The sequence below is a fragment of the Helobdella robusta genome (assembly GCF_000326865.2).
Source record: "Helobdella robusta unplaced genomic scaffold HELROscaffold_9, whole genome shotgun sequence".
Taxonomy (NCBI): Eukaryota; Metazoa; Annelida; class Clitellata; order Rhynchobdellida; family Glossiphoniidae; genus Helobdella; species Helobdella robusta.
The window spans coordinates 3546025-3562788 of record NW_008705512.1 but is presented as its reverse complement, the minus strand read 5'-3'; the positions used below and the strand labels follow the sequence as shown (position 1 = coordinate 3562788).

Here is a 16764-nt window from a genome sequence, read left to right as displayed (position 1 = left end):
AGAATTTGTCATATTTTGGATTTTACAACTCTTGTAAAAATGCATCTGGTGGCTTGCTATCTCTTTAGCCGGATTCCTAATATACTATGTGTTGTAGATTGTGTCTTATTGCTGTGACAAAAGTTAAAACATTACACCAGAGTAATTGGATTGGATGTTTAGTCATAAACGGCTTATAAATAAATTAATTAATTAATTATCTAGTTTTGTTGATTGTATACAGATAATGATCTAGATAAAGGACTGTTGATGTGAATTTCAATTGAACATGTCTGAACGCATGTTTTGTGTTTGGTGTGTGTGTGTGTGCGCGCGCGTGTGTGTGTGTTTCTGGTTGTGTACTAACTCATTTTAGGCATGGTGGTTATTATTTTTATGAATCATTCAATTGATTCACTTTACACCTCATTAATACATCTTCAGTTTTATTAAAACTGATGAATTTTTGAAAAATGACTATAACATCTGAATTATATTTTATTTATTTGTCTTATAGTTCTATAGTTTATATTAATATTAGACTGAATTGTTTAATAATGAAATGAATTTTTTCTTTCAAATCTTATAGGTTGCTTGATGAACTACTGTTATAATGATGTTTGCCTAGGTTGAATCTGGGATGTTTTAATGTGAAATGTTTCTTCATTATTCCTTATTAGATGTAGAGATGGGTTATTATGAGATTAGATATTAATGATTTATGTTCATATTTTTTGTTTTAAAGCCAGAAAATCTCCTATACACAAGCCACAAGCCAGACGCCAAACTCAAGTTGACCGATTTTGGTTTTGCCAAAGTGACAAATGCTCATAAATCCTTACAAACTCCATGTTACACTCCATACTATGTCGGTCAGTTGCTTGTTATACCAGTGGTTTGCTTGTTAAATGGATATTATTATTATGTAAAATAGCCAAATTAGAGTAATTAGTTACTAAAAAAAGATTTCTGATGTCTTTCAGAATTATGTTACTCAATTGTCAGTTAATATGAAATAAATTAATAACGTAGTAACGGATTTTTTTTTCAAGTTTAACCAATTATCGTTTCAATGCATCAAATTTCTTTCACTTAATTTCTTTCAACATGATTGATGCATTGATGTTATTTTATTTAATGTTATCTGGCAGCTCCGGAGGTCCTGGGCCCAGAGAAGTATGACAAATCATGTGATATGTGGTCGCTCGGTGTCATCACCTACATATTGTTAGTTGGCTTTTATTAACTCTCACAATATACATATATATCTATGTTGGTAAAAGACCATAATTTTTTTTTAGAATATATATATATATTAGTAGTATTAATATATATTAATAGTATTGTAGACTTCTATGTTTATATAATTACGATAGCGCCTTTGAGAACATTTAATTGGCGCTATATAAGTTTCCTATTTATTGATTGATATATACCTTGATTTATTGAGTTATTGTTTGTTTCATCCGGATTTTTATTATTAATTACTATTTCTACGTCTTTGTCTTTTGAATGGATAATTATTGCCATTGACAATATCTTAATTATAATGTCTTGTATTTTCATATTTCTTAAATTGCATGTACAACGACATTTTTAATTGTACACTAGGGATATGACAATTTTTAAAGACCCTATCCCCATGTTATTTTTTGTGGAGTTTTAATGCAAAGATCAAGAAAAATCCAATGGCAAGTGTCAACTTTAAAAAAAATGTCACCCCCTTAATTAAATTTATATTATATATACATTGTATTGTACAAAATGTTTTTTTAATCAGAAATACAAACATACAGGTTTTAGTGTTCATTTGTCAAAAGAAATTTAATGTTAATTTTTTCAATGCTTTTGCACGATAGAAGTAAATCCTGCAGAACTTTAATTGCACGTTCAGCACAAATGTTTGACCTTTGAGTTGAGATTGGAGTCGGCTCAACCGACCAAAAAGTCCTTAAAGTCTTTATTGCCTTTGAGTGATCTTTGCAGACGGCTGCCAAATTATTGTAGTTATCCTGATTATAAACCTGACCAGAAAACCAGAAGTCACTCCACGTGCCAGTAATAAAGTCACATGATGACTGACCTTTGGCTGACTGTCGAAATTCTGGAAGTAAAATATAAGCTAGCAAAGCATAGATTGCTCGGCTATTCTATCTTGCATTGCTTATATTTGGCAAAGTTCTGAAATTTACTTTAGGGAAGCATCCTGTTTTCTTAAACTGTCTGTAACAAGTGATCAAGTGATGAAGGAAAGCCATATCATCTCTCCAAACAATTTCTTCTTTCAGAGCATCTGAATCTTGAGAACAACTGTCAGAATCTTGTTTTTCTTCTTCAGTGTTAAAATGTTCTTCATCTTTACTGCTTAAATCATCCTTAGTATTTTTACTGACTTTGCTGTTCTTCATCTTCACTGTTTAAATCATCCTTAGTATCTTGACTGACTTTTTGCTTAATCAACTTTAGTTTTCTAGGATGAACTCCTTGTGTATCTTCAATTGTGGTGCAGTAGCCAGCTCTACCATTTGTTGACATCTGAAGATTATAGAGGGCTTTATCTTCCTACACAACTATTCTCCATTTTCATCAGTTACGTTGAACAAGTTGGTAAAGTCTTGCGTTCCTGGTTTTCTGCTGTTTTTTTCATACTTGTTTAGTACATTCTCAATTTTTCTTTCCACTGTAGATTTGCCTTTTTGAATTGGAAGATTCAGTTTTTTCCATAAGATTTTTACTTCTTTGACCACTATCACAACTCTCTCCTGTCTACTTTTCACATTTGCAGCCAAGCACTTAAATCTGTCCAGGATATGCTGTTCTGTTGGCATTTTGTTCATTTGGTCAAGACTGTCAACAATCTTTGCATACTTTTTTGAATTCTTGGCTGTTTCAAATCTCACCAAATTTGATTCCCATAGTTTCTTATTCAAATCTGAAGGAAGACTATTTTTAGACATCTTGACTATAGTCCTGTGGAATTATAATTTGAGTGTAAATTTAATTATCTACAAATAAACAAATCTTATGAGTTTAGGTTATCAAAATAAGTTTATAAAATATCAAAAGTCAGGTGATGATAACAAATATAATATATAATAAGAAAGATTATGTAATAAGCATGCATACATATAGCAAAATCACACCAGCAATAAACTGAAGCTGTGATACCTTAAACTGTACTGTATCTAACAATAGATAGATGGGAGAAAACGGTTTTCAGCTTAGGGGGGTGAACTTTTTAAGATTCAACACTTTCAAATGATATTTCCAGTTTTAAAATGTAATTTCTCCACTCATAGTGGCATGGGAAACCAAAAATTGCCAAAAAAAATTTTTAGTCATACTTCTATTGTATACCACCCTATGTATGTACATTTCGTGCAATACGTACAATGTTTTCTGCCTAGTTAGACAAATTTGTATCATTCCATTTAACCTGACCATCGTACTACACTCGCAGAATTTGCGGCTACCCTCCATTCTACAGTGACCACGGCCAGCCAATCTCTCCCGGCATGAAGAAGAGGATTAGGAATGGGAAGTACGAATTCCCAAAAGAGGAGTGGTCAAGAGTGTCCAAGGATGGTGTGTACGTTTAAATGATGTGTTTTCTTTGCTCTTTGCAATTGCTTCATCTCTCCTGGGAGCTAGAGGGCAAAATAAAATTATGTGGTATATGAAGAACTTTATAACTTAGTGTGGGAATATATGTAATGTGTAAATTATAATTAGTTTCGGTGTGTGTGGGGGGTATTTATTGAAAAATATAATTTCTATAATGGCGTATGCCTTGTATGTAATCAGGCCTAGTTTTTTTCCTTTCGTATTATTTTTTTTTTTTTACATTTTTTAAAGTAACTAGAGGTGCTGGTGCTGCTATTTATCTCTTACCTAGAGTAACGGAATGTTTTTTTTAGTTTAGTCTCACTAGCAAGATTTATTTAATTTTTATATGGTACGTCTTTAGTCGCTGAAACTATATGCTATTTAAAAAAATAGCTTAGAGTTTGGTGTTCTTCAATTTCTTTATTATAGATTCTCAATAATCTTTACTCTCTTCCTACCTCTGGAATTTGTCCTAACATAGTTTAAATTAATTTAATTGATAAAACAAAATATAATGATTCTAATTAATTTAATTTTTTTAATTAATTTAATTCATTGGAAATTTTGTGACTAGATGTATCATCGAGTTATTTAATACAGATTTCCATGAATTCTTCGTTTATTTTAAAATTGCATCTTGCCTTACTCACTGGCAGCATTTATAAATAACGCACTAATAATACACTAATTATACTGCGCTTTATTATTTGTAATATTATAATATAATAAAATATAGTATTTGTATTATTCATGTTATTATTATTATAAATTTTATTTTAAAAATAGTTTGATATTTTTCCATCTTATAGCTAAAGACCTGATAAAAGGCTTGTTGATAACAGAGCCGGATAAGAGGCTAACCATCAAGGAAGTTATGCACCACAACTGGGTTGCTGTCAGTATCTCTTGTTTTTCTTGTGTGTGCGTGCGTGCGTGTGTATGTGTGTGTTTGTGTGTGTGTGTGTTCATCTGTCTTGTATTGTTTAATTATGTTGTGTCGCATTGTGGTTTGGGATATTAATTTCTTCTTTTATATAATGTTTTTCACCTTTTTAAAATTAAATTTACTTACTTTAAGTCATTGTGTATATTTTACGTTAGTCGCCAATACATCACCTGTATCGAATACAGCTGATGATGAATTCGACGTTAAAATATTAATATGAACTCTCTCTCTCATTCTTTTACACCAGCAACACACATTAGTGCCACCCACTCCATTGGTCTCCGTACAAGTCCTCAAGGAAGACAAAGCCAACTGGGTAGATGTTCAGGTATCTATATCTCTGAAATGTTCATGCGTATCATTTCGTTTCCAGTGTATGTGTGTGATTGTCTCTGTAAGTGCGTGTGTGTGTGTGTGTGTGTGTGTGTGTGTGTGTGTGTGTGTGTGTGTGTGTGTGTGTGTGTAAGTTTGTGTAAGTGTGTAGGTGTGTGCTTGGTTAAAAATTCAAACAACGGTATTTTAATATTTTTAAAAAATGTTCTTCATGTAATTTGGCAATTGAATGCAGTGAGAAAATAATTGAACACACAGGATGAAATGACCAATGCTCTGGCCACCATGAGAGTGGACTACGAACAGGCCCCGATAAAAAGGCTCGACGAATCAAAGAACCCGATTCTTGAGAAGAGGAAGAAAAAGCAAGTGGCGCCAAAATAAACTCCATCGCTACATTAGTTGGACTGAAATTTTAAGGGCATGAATAGAAAGGGTTGACCTGTGACCTGGCTTTGAGGGTAATGGTGATGAAGATGATGAGGATGGGGAAGATGAAGATGATGAGGATGGGGAAGATGATGAGGATGGTGATTGGGGATGTTGCTTGGTTAATGATTGCTGTCATATTTTATCATCATGTTGCGTGTGTTTAATGATGAATAAGTGATAGCAGCCTGCCAGTCTGTTGATTCTGAAAATGATGAAATGAAATGTAAATGAATGATATCTGGCTTCAGTTTGATGTTACAGCATAGCATGGTGAACAATGATATCATTCAGTTGCTATCAACTGTTGTTGTTGTTGTTGTTGTTTTTGTTGTTGTTGACTGGTTTAATAGAAGGAAAGTTAGTAGCGTGGCATGCATTTGCATTTGCTATTGCAACCTTCGTGATGCCTTTGATGTGTCGTTTGAGAAATTTAAATTTTTAATCTTTTATTATTAATAATCTTTTTATTATTTTTTTTTCTCAATATTAATTTTAAGAAAGTGTATTATTCATTTATCAATGACTCTTAGCCATTTAAGGTGTGATTGATTGTTTTTATTTAATGAACAGCTGTTATTCTCATTAACGTTTTTTATCTTTATTTTTCTGTTTAGTTTCTTTTTTTAGATTAATTAATTAATTAATCGTGTTCAATTAATTTTCACAAGATTAATGTATCCACATGCTGATGTTGCTAATTTTTTATAAAAAATTTTATATTCTCCAGCTGAATTTTATCTCATGTTTAATTTAAAATGAGATACAGTTATTTATTATCTGATGTCATGAGTGTTAATGTTATAGGATTGTTGGTGTTTTCGATGTTGGTTATGCTATCTATTGTTACTAGGTACAGGTTTTTTAATGTAATGATTTGATAGTTTTTTTTTCTGAAAAAATGTTCTTATCTTTCTTACTAGGGGTATGATTTATAAAGATCGTCATTCATCAATTGATTTGGCTTCTTTGCTCAAATGTTCATAACAATGGTAATGTATGATATGTTAGACATGTGCTATTTAAGTAACGCCATATATTCGTATATATTTCTATTTATTTATTTATATTGATTAAATTGTTTGCATGGCAATATTGTATGAAAGTTGTTATGACTGAGTAGTTTTTGAGCAATTTTTAATATGTGATGAGGTGATGGAAGTTTTTAAGATTATATATAATTTGAGTTACAGATTATGAAATTTTAGTTCAATTTTAATCATTATTCTTACATATTCTGGCTTATAAAGCTAAAAAAAACTCGATGAAATTAACTTGATTAAATATGTTTTTAAAAGCCGATTGTGAATTCTGTTTTATCCCGGATTGAAAAATTGTATGCACACGCGCATATGTTGGGTGCGTGTGTGGATTGCGCTGTGAAAATGTAAAATAATTACATATGCTGTGAGCACTTTTTGCAATTATCATGGGTGACTGAGATAGTGAAGAACGATCACTAAAGCGATGTCATAATTTCATTCACACTCCTTATTCCTACTAATTTTAACCATCCAAACATCAAACATTTCCCCTTCTGTTGCTTCATACGTACCGGTACGTCAAGTGTGTGTGTGTGCGTGTGTGTATGTGTGCGCGCGCGCGTGTGTCTGCCACATTAAACAGATGCTGTTTTTGTTTATTTAACAGATGTTAGCACGTTTTTAAAACGATATATGAGCAGCACACGTGAATTGTACGATTTTTATCTCTGCGGTGGCCACTAAAATGTATTGAAATTTATTTCGATCTATTGTCGTGTTATTCATCTCTCAAGTGTAACTTGCGTTTAAGAATTTCACCCTTCATAATTCGATATACTATTTTATTTATCTTGGATGTGGATTCGTACGTACATGCACATGCTTACCATGCTGTACACGTATGCACGCAAAATTGCGTTGTCGTGTGATGAAATTTTTTTCAGAACGTCAGGCTCATTGTATTGTGTTAGATTCATTCGTTATTTAGCTTTATTTATATACAATATTTCATCGGCAACTTAACTATGGCAATTTTGATGGGAAAAAATGCACGTACATCATTTAATGAATGTTCAAGTGTGTATGTATGTACGTGTGTGTGCGTGTGTGTGTATATAATTTTATTATGCCTGACCTAAACCCAAATAGCAAATAAACTTTTGGATAATTATGAATGAGTAAGTCTATATCTAAGCAGCATTTAATTGTCTTAATTTGTTAGCTAACTGGGTCTATTTTAGAAGGGCTCGTATGTAATTATACAATTAACATTTCTTGCACATTGCACACCGACTGTTTGTTTAATTTATGATTGTCAAGAGTTGGTTTTGTCAATTATATAACTCTTGGATTGATTTTTACAAGTATTTTATCTGCCATCACACAAGGCTAATATGTATAATCGATTGTTTAGAGGATGTTTGTGATATCCTACGAAATGAATAATGTATAACCATTTTATCTGTCTATTTATTTATTCATTTCGTTTTAGAAACTTTAATATTTAATAATTCATCAACTTTTGTAGACATATAACATGAACGATTACTAATATTGAGTCCGGTTGTGTTTTGTCTTTTTAATAAAATTGATAAATAAAATGCAAAATTTCGATAAAAATAGGCCTATTAAACGAAAAAATGACATTATTTGATTAGGAGCTGTCTTCTTTGGCGGGGGCTGTAACGGCAGCAGGGTTGTACTGTTGTGGAATTTATTTAATACTTTTGTTAGGATTTGTCGAACACTTTATTTTAATACATTTCAGTTCAAGTTTATCATTAAACAATGGATACGTTTTTAAAAAAACGCAATTGTTAATAGAAATAATATCTTCAAATGAGGTATTTAACAAATAAATAATAGACATGGGAGAGGAAGGCAAACCTTTTCGGCGAAAGCAGTAAGGTCTCTTCTCATGGCATATGCATCTTCACCATCTGCATAGTACTTTGGCTCCGTTTCGCTGATCCTGGTCGAGAAAGTTTAAAATATTTAAGAACCTCGTCACGTTTGCAACAATTCATTGTTAGAGACTTAAATGTGGTTAAATGGCATTATTTTTGATAATTAATGTTTCTCAAAGTAAAAACAAGAAAGAAAAGTGTGTGTGTGTGTGTGAGTGTGTGTTTGTAAATATGAAAATAATGGTCTTACTGAAATTTAAGAGTGACTTTGTAGAGGTGGAGGGCAGCTCTGTTACTCTTCCTGACGTGGAGTGAGACATACTTTGCATTGAAGCACTCGACCATGGATCGAGATGCTTGGTCCATCAACTTCTGCGCCAGTCCAAGTCTTCTGTGCGATCTTTTCACTGCCTATGGTCAGTCAATTCACCGATTACAAGTGGGGTCAGATAAAGATTAGTAAATTTGAAAAATAGACTTTGAAAATTAAGGTATGGTAGGTTTATTAAGAATTTGATTTATCAGATTATATTTGAAAGAATGCGGATGAAAGTTGGAAAGTATCCCAACCAATGAGGTGATGTGACCGTGTGGCACGTCCTCTGGATCCTCCTCCCTGTACAAAACAAATGCAAATCCTTATTTACACAAAATGATCACTGACATCCTGATTTTTAACAATCATTCAAACAAGCAACTGCTGCTAAGAAAACAGATGGCTATTTTACGTAGTTGTTATCCACAACCTCATATGTTGATCTATCAGAATAAAGAAAAAAATTGAAAAGTTTCTAGAAAGAAAATCCTAAATAAAAGTAGTGTTTCTGATAAATTTGAGATTACTTTGATGTAAATTTATCAACATATTACTCAAATGTTAAGTAAACAAGACAAAGCTTAGTGGAAATCTTGTTAACAGTGTAATAATTTTTATAGTTCCATGAAAAAATCAATTAAAAAAATGATCATTAAAACTTGTTAAAAGGGAAAACATGTGACAAAAATGAAAAGCAGAAAATTACTGACATTTTAGCAAGAACATATCCCACTATTTTCCCCTTATCATCCTCAGCCACATATGACAGCTGACGTGAACAAACAAACAAATCATTAAAATTCAATTTTATGTCTTACATTGTTTAAAAATGATAACGCAATATTCAAAATATGTAATTGATTACTTAACTTATAATTATATAAACCATTAATTAAAAATAATATTAATAAAAAAAAGGATAAATTATGATGAGAGTTTACTTGTGGCCATGATAGGCCATGGTAAAAGTAGTATTTCATCTGATAATTTTCAGGCAGACATAACAAATTGCAATGTTGCATGTTCATCAAGTCTTCGGGCTATAATATTAGATATTAATTTAAAATAAAATTAATTAAACATTAAACTCAAACTAAAATTTATTTATATTTACATTATATTGCAACATTTAATAATTTAAATCCACAAATAATTCTATCTACCAATTTAACTGAACAGCATTTCAGTTTAATTATTTTTAATTATCATAAGATTATATTATTTATTAACTATTTCAGTTTAATTAAAGTTTAATCAAACTGAAAAAGTTAATAAATAATATAATTATTTATTATATTATTATATATTATTTATTAGTAGTAGTAGTAATTATTAAACTTAATTATTATAAAATTATATTATTATTTTTATGAAAAGTTTAATTAGAAAGTTCAATTTTTAATTTATTTTCTTCATTTTACAATTTTGCACAAGTATATTATTATATTTTATACAGTATAGTATAGAATAGCAATAGACTAGTCATATATAGTGTATTTAGTTAAATTCTAAATTTTAGAATAATATAATTATAATAGAATAGTCACTAATAGTGAATATAAAAAATTAAAAACACATGCATGCTCCTGAACTGAATGAATGATGATGATGATGGCCCCAGTTAAGAAATGTTCTTCCTGGGTTCAGTTCAGACTTCATAATGAACTTCATAGGAATCAAGAAACGCACAAACATACAAACATCATACACATGAATGAATGACATACTAAAAACTAAACTAATTACTAAACTAAACTAAATAAGAAGCAAAAAAAGCAGCAGGCGGCCTTAACAGCTTAACTAACTATTAACCACTACTCTACTAACTAGACTAGGCCATCATCATACATAACACTGCATAATTAACCCTAACACACTAACCCGAGCATTCCGGATATTCATGACTGTCTGATATTACAATTTTTAATTTGAACTTAAGAAAGCCAACAAAAATTTAATATCGCTCAGTGTTTTATTTACGTAGATAAAATAATAAAACAATGAGGGTTAATCATGGATATATCCATGGTGCTAATCGATCACTTCTATTTGACGTGCTTGGATTGTTGGCTTACGAAATTGCATGGATTTTAAAGAGCAAGCTATATGAAATATTTACTTGACTTAATATGCTTAAAACATTGTAGTAATTCTATAATTTTATTTAATAGAATTATGTATTATTAAATTATTTTTGTTAATTTGAATATAAAAATTGCTTTTGGTCAGGTGAAATCCGGTGGTTTACTGAAGCCGAAGGTTGACTTACTAGTATTGAACTATAGTCACCAAATTAACCAAAGCCAAACCATTAACCAACACCAAAGTTAATTTTTACAACGTCAAAGTTCATCTTGACAAAGTCAATATTTCCCTATATATACAGCAAGGAGCACTGATGATGATTCATTCGGAATTTACGAGATCTGCACTGGCTTCCGATTGAAAAGAGAATTATCTACAAGATTGCTGTTTTGATGTTCAAAGTTTTAAATGGTCGGTAGATTGACTAAACGTGATTCAACGTCTGGTTATCCAGGATTGAGATCCAATAATAGGAATTTGCTGGACGTTCCTCAAACCCGTTTGGTGACTGGTAAAAGAAATTTTGCTGTTGCTGGACCGATGGTGTGGAATAATTTGCCAACCTCACTCCGTCTACCTGGAATATAATTTCCTCTATTTTGTAAACAATTAAAGTTGCTGCTATTTAAGTAGCATTTCGGTTCTTGTAATTAAATGTGGTTATGAAAATGAAATTTTTTTTTTTGTTTTTTTTTTTATTTTTTATGTTCTTTATTAGTCAGTACTATCATTATGTTGTTTTAATTCTTGTGTCGGTTAATAATTTGTTGTGAGGCTAGTTGATTATTGCATTGAATTTTGTACATAACTAGTAAATTGTGTGGATAAATCCTAAAAATCGTCATTTGAATTAGTATTACTTCTTTTTGGTCATCTATTTATTTATTGATTTTGTGTTAAATATATGTGTGTTCTGACATTTAACTGAGTGACAATCAACTTTCTTTCTTTTGTCTTATTTATTTTTTCTTGCACTTATTGTAGGCGCTTTTGAGATTTTATTAAAAAGCGATTTATAAATTTTTATTTAATAATATATATATATATATATATATATATACATATATACATATATATATACATATACATATATATATAATGCAAATTCATTATAAAAGCAACAGTAACCAGTGATGTACTCACGCAGTTCAAATTTTTCGGGGAGAATTCAAAATAGTTTGAGACCACACCGTGCTTATCATCCAATTTCAAGCCGAGCCGAGCAAAGCTGAGCCAATATGCGTAGATTTATAAGCGCTTTTATAATAAAATTTTGCTCGCTTTATATACGAATATACCAATAAAACAACTTCTCCATCCTATTTTAAAAGTTTTCTTTGATGCTTTTCAATCAGTGAGGTCACAAAAAATCATTATCGATATCGCGATGAATTCAATTTAAAAAGTTTTAAAAAGTAAAGTATATAGTAAAAAAATTAAATTTTTCTGAGATAATTCAAAATAATTTGAGACTACACTATAACACAATTGTACAATTTGAATGTGTAATTACAACATTATAAATGTATTATAACTATATATATATATATATATATATATATATATATATATATATATATATATATATATATATATATATATATATTATTTAGTTCTGCCTGCGTATGATATTTGGTCAAATTTATTTGATTGGAATTGAATATAACCTTTATAGCGGCCGATTAACTACCAAGCATTAAAATAACTACTTTTAACATGACGCATTTCCTCCAACGAATTACCCATCCTATTTAATAAATTTTGTGTGACGTTTTTAATTAGTCAGACCACAGTCATCATCATCGAAATCGCAATGAAGACAAATTGAGAAATTTTTAATTTTTGAAAAAGTATCTTCATTCTTTTTATGATACTACTTTGTTCAGAGTAAAATGAGATATACAGATAGGGTATACCATATAAATAGAATACTGCTGGCTTGCATGTGTTTAACATTATTTTATTGTTCGTCATAAAGTTTAAAAAAAGTTTGATTTTAGCCGATCTTTGTCCTAACATAGTATCGTGAAAAATTAGTGATATATAAATATAATATATATAAATATATATTTATTATTATTATATTTATATTATATATATGCAGTAATTTAGGAAATCTACGGAATTTCTAGCGTTGAATAGTTTTTTATTACATTTCTCAATATTTTTATTCAAATCATTATGGCGATCGAGAATTCTTTAATACAAATAGTTGTTATAAAATGACTATAAATATATGAAAAATTGAAAAAAGCAAAATGAATCAATATTATCTCTTAGTGACTTCATTCAAATATCCGACATAGCCATGACACCAACGTAATGACAATAAAACTGCATTTCGCTGTTGGCGTGTTTGTATCTAAAAACTTGACAGTCATCATTAGTGGGAGCATCAGGAGAATTCTGTACCTTTGCTTCATTGGTCACAAGATTATTATTATTAGCATTCCTGCCTTGCACTGATGATGAACTTGAATCACTTGACGTATTATTCTTCTTCAAGAACTTCGTCAGATTAATATTTTGAGTAACTGTACGCCACGTATAGTCTGAAAGGATCTCGTACTGAAAGATGTAGAGGCAGTTGTTGATGGCGATGGATGGTGAATCACAAACAGGCAACTTCAGCTTCAACACAGATGACCACTGATCACTCTCTACATCATACATCTCTCCATCCTTTGTTGATTGAATTCATAAAATTAAAAAAATAAATTAATCAGTAAAGTTAATTAATTACTTAGTAATAAATAATAAAATATTTGGACAGTGACAAGGAAAAAACGAGGCAAACTAACCATTGCATTCTCTATAGATCCCTTTTTACCTCCAAAAACAAAAATCTTCTTCTCCGTGCATGTCATAGTGTGGGAACAACGCGCAGTCAACATGGGAGCCCTCGAGAACCATTTGTTGCAAGAAGGGACGTACTTGTACACCAGATTCCTTACATCTCGTCTATCATCACACCCGCCACTGACATATATCGTACCATTGCACACACAACCTGTTAATGGGTGGATAGGTTAAGTTGTATTATGGTGTGTATAAATTCATTTATAATCATTATTGTTTTTTAATTACGGTATTTGAAAAATTATCTAAAATTTGAGCAACAATTTTACAGTTGAAATTGAAATAGATACCACCAACACAAGATATTAAATAGAAATTAAGGTAAACTAATCAGACCTGCCAGACGTGTTAGAGCAACAGGTAAAGGTTCCACCATGTGCCATTGGTTTTCACTCGGTATGTATTTTTCAACTGTTGGAGTTCGCTTGAAGTATCTGGTGTAACCAGAAACTGCATATAGATTGACACCTAGTCCTCCAAGGTAAAAATTACGTCTCGCAAGATGCGTGCTGCAACACTGAATGAGATGAAAATTATAAATATAAAACTGAATCAATTGTTAACTTAAGATCGAAATATTCACAAAAAAAGCTTTCAATGGATGATTAAAACAAAAAAAAATACTTCACGGCTTTTAAGACGTGTTAGAAAATGCAGTAAAACGTTTTTAAAGAATAATAAAAAGGTAAACAACTAAGAAATAAAGAATTACTTATAATGGTTTGGAGTACAGACTTAAAGTATAAATAATTCCATTCAATTACACGTTACAATTAGGAAGAATGTGTTCACGAAAATTTTAAAATTTGTAAACCTTAGACCAGACTGCTGTCACCGGATTGTACACGGAAACATTACGAGTGAACGGTTCTCCTCCGACCAAATACAAAAGGTTGTCTACCACACAAGCGTTATAACCCCGCAAAGATGGTGGGGGTCCCTGTTTTCCTGTTTTGAATTTGACGGGTGGCTCAGTGCCGTTGCTACTGGCCTTGCAGGCTTCGACAAAATTATAGACTGGCAGCATATTAAAGATGTTGTCATCCTGGTTTTGAAATAAAAAAAAAACAGTAAAAATTAGATTCGGTTAAAAATATCTCAAAGCGAGAACATATTTGTATATAAAAAATTAAATTCACACCTTGCTTTTAGTTGATCCAACCACAAAGAGCGTACCAACTGTACGAGAAATATTTGAATCTTTATCTGCATCGCAGCTAATATTTAAATTCATATAATTAAGAATGGCGGTACATTTCTGTCTCCCTGAGGTTGTCATCAGACTGTACCTCACTTCGGTCAACAATTTTTCAGCAAAACATTTCCTCGTCTGATCCTCCAAAACCCACCTGATTATCAGATTGAAAATATCCATCTCGCTGTCTGCATTTATTTCCTCTGAAGCAACCAAGCGAAACATTTCGTTTGGTGATAATGATATTTTTGAACTGTCTGAAATTTTTTTAAAATTTTTCAAAACGTATTCAATAACTTTTTTGACCACTTGGTCAATTAGAAGGTATTTGTTGGCAATGTCCAAAATACGAATACAAGTTGACTCGTTCAAATGTTTCAATAACATCTCAATGTATCTATCAATCATATCATTGATTTGTAGATAAAAGGCACCATCCAACCCTGCTTCTACTTCGTTTAACGACTTCAGGCTTGAAGTACCTCTGCTTTCCATCTCGTTGGTTGACAACCTGGATAAATAATCCCTTACTGCTAATAAGGATTCATTCGTTAAACATTCGAGCGTAAGCTCTCTATAACGGGCATCTCTCATTCCACTGTTCACCAAACCTTGGAAATATTCACTGGTTCGAAGAAGCATGTTTCTGTCAACCGGATGACGTCCTCCTGATTTTGAAATTAGTATCATTCGCTCTCCTGTTGAACCAACTTTACTCACTACATCGTCCGTATTCTTTTTCATTCTCAACTTTTTCACAACTTTGCAAAATTTTGATTATTTGGCCACAATGCAATTTAGTATATGCTTCAATATATGCTTTAATATGCCAATATATATGCTAAATATATTATATATCCAATCGGAATATTATGAGTAGACTTAGATATATTTTAAGCAATATTCACTTCCCCAATATATATATATATATATATATACATACAAACGACTTTCATTTACTGATTTTACAACCTCCATAGATATAAATTCATTGTACCATACCTCATTTAACTATTCATGTATTTCGGTATATTCATTTACAACCTGCACATGTATCTATGTTTTACTACATTCCATTGCGTTGTAAAAAATTGTTGTAAAATCATTCATGTTTACGACGACTCTTGGTTACGATTTACAGGATTCTTGACGTCGTAAATTTATTTCCTAACAATGACATTAACATTATTTTATTACATTAAACTATTTTATTTAGAATAAGATTTATTTACCAAAATATTGTTTTTTATTTATTATAAATTGTACTACCACACACACGAGAACAGCATTTAATAACGTTTGTAAAGTAACTGAACAAGAAAACTTATTTTTATAGTCGTGTTTTTATGGTTCGGATAGATCTTTGGTTCGTGTTCAGTTTGACGGATAGATAGATAGAACAAATGCTCCATATCTGATCAGCTACACCGCATGTTCCGCCTCAGTTAGGTTCCTGTTTAATTTTTAGATTTTTTTTAACGGTAGATCGCAAAATGGATACATAAACAACGTATCAATTGGAACACCGAAGATGGTATAGGAATACCGACAAATGCTTTTTTATTCTATCATGTTTAAATGTTCTATCATGCTTAAAATAAATAAAAAGTTTGGTTTTGAACTCAAGAAACTTGACGATCATTTGCGATCTAATATCTCCGATTTCCCGATAAAAAATGTTATTACATTATTGATCTCGATATTCTAAGCTGAAATTTTTATGTTTTATACTTAAAAAAACAGTCTCCAACATTCAAAGTCTATTTGTCCGAATTAGAGGTAAGCATAGGAGCGGGACTTGGTTAAACCTAATTTTAGAATTTTATGGGATAAGGAATCGCCGTTTGGGAATCTGCTAACTAATTTATTTACCAACAAAAAATTTTTAATTTGATTTATTATAAATTGTACTACGACGCGAATGGGAACCTTTTAAAATGTTGGTAACTTAACGTAGGTTTGTGCTGTCACAGAATATAGAGTCCAGAAATAAACATTGTTGAGCCAATTATATGAAATAATCATTTATTCGAAATTGATGATAGAAACACTTTGCAACGCAATGCTTTAAATAGTTAAAACATCAATCTTGATTCAGACAACAACCGTTTCGCAGGCATAATTTA

General features: G+C 31.0%; 3 protein-coding genes across 3 annotated transcripts in view; 1 reads left to right on the top strand and 2 right to left on the bottom strand.

The window, feature by feature from the left end:
- HELRODRAFT_108666 (hypothetical protein) overlaps positions 1-5864 on the top strand; it is a gene marked incomplete at its 5' end in the record, with an annotated part of 10437 nt that extends 4573 nt beyond the window's left edge. The window contains 7 exons of the mRNA XM_009033241.1: positions 725-851; positions 1131-1206; positions 3440-3564; positions 4395-4480; positions 4779-4859; positions 5123-5478; positions 5532-5864. Coding sequence (XP_009031489.1) covers positions 725-851; positions 1131-1206; positions 3440-3564; positions 4395-4480; positions 4779-4859; positions 5123-5248 — 621 coding nt within the window. The 3' untranslated portion in view covers positions 5249-5478; positions 5532-5864. The remainder of the gene's footprint in view (positions 1-724; positions 852-1130; positions 1207-3439; positions 3565-4394; positions 4481-4778; positions 4860-5122; positions 5479-5531) is intronic.
- A 168-nt stretch (positions 5865-6032) lies between these two features.
- Positions 6033-10458, bottom strand: HELRODRAFT_185213 (hypothetical protein). The gene is made up of 9 exons (XM_009033240.1): positions 10381-10458; positions 9441-9539; positions 9210-9268; positions 8754-8799; positions 8434-8594; positions 8164-8248; positions 7266-7978; positions 6641-7223; positions 6033-6614 (listed from the first exon to the last, which is right to left on the bottom strand). The coding sequence occupies exons 1-7, from the start codon at positions 10399-10401 to the stop codon at positions 7931-7933; spliced, it is 519 nt and encodes a 172-aa protein (XP_009031488.1). The 5' UTR covers positions 10402-10458; the 3' UTR covers positions 6033-6614; positions 6641-7223; positions 7266-7930.
- Positions 10459-12873: 2415 nt separating this feature from the next.
- Positions 12874-15382, bottom strand: HELRODRAFT_166269 (hypothetical protein; the record flags this gene model as incomplete). Its single annotated transcript, XM_009033239.1, has 5 exons — positions 12874-13266; positions 13386-13594; positions 13780-13960; positions 14258-14488; positions 14585-15382. The coding sequence occupies 5 exons, from the start codon at positions 15380-15382 to the stop codon at positions 12874-12876; spliced, it is 1812 nt and encodes a 603-aa protein (XP_009031487.1).
- Between the last annotated feature and the right edge of the window lie 1382 nt (positions 15383-16764).

Coding starts and splice junctions, on each gene's coding strand:
- HELRODRAFT_185213 (XM_009033240.1), bottom strand. CDS start 10,401: ATGAATATCCGGAATGCTCGG. Junction 8,595..8,753: donor ACGGTCACATCACCTCATTG/GTTGGGATACTT, acceptor GACTGACCATAG/GCAGTGAAAAGATCGCACAG. Junction 8,249..8,433: donor AAAGTCACTCTTAAATTTCA/GTAAGACCATTA, acceptor TTTCTCGACCAG/GATCAGCGAAACGGAGCCAA.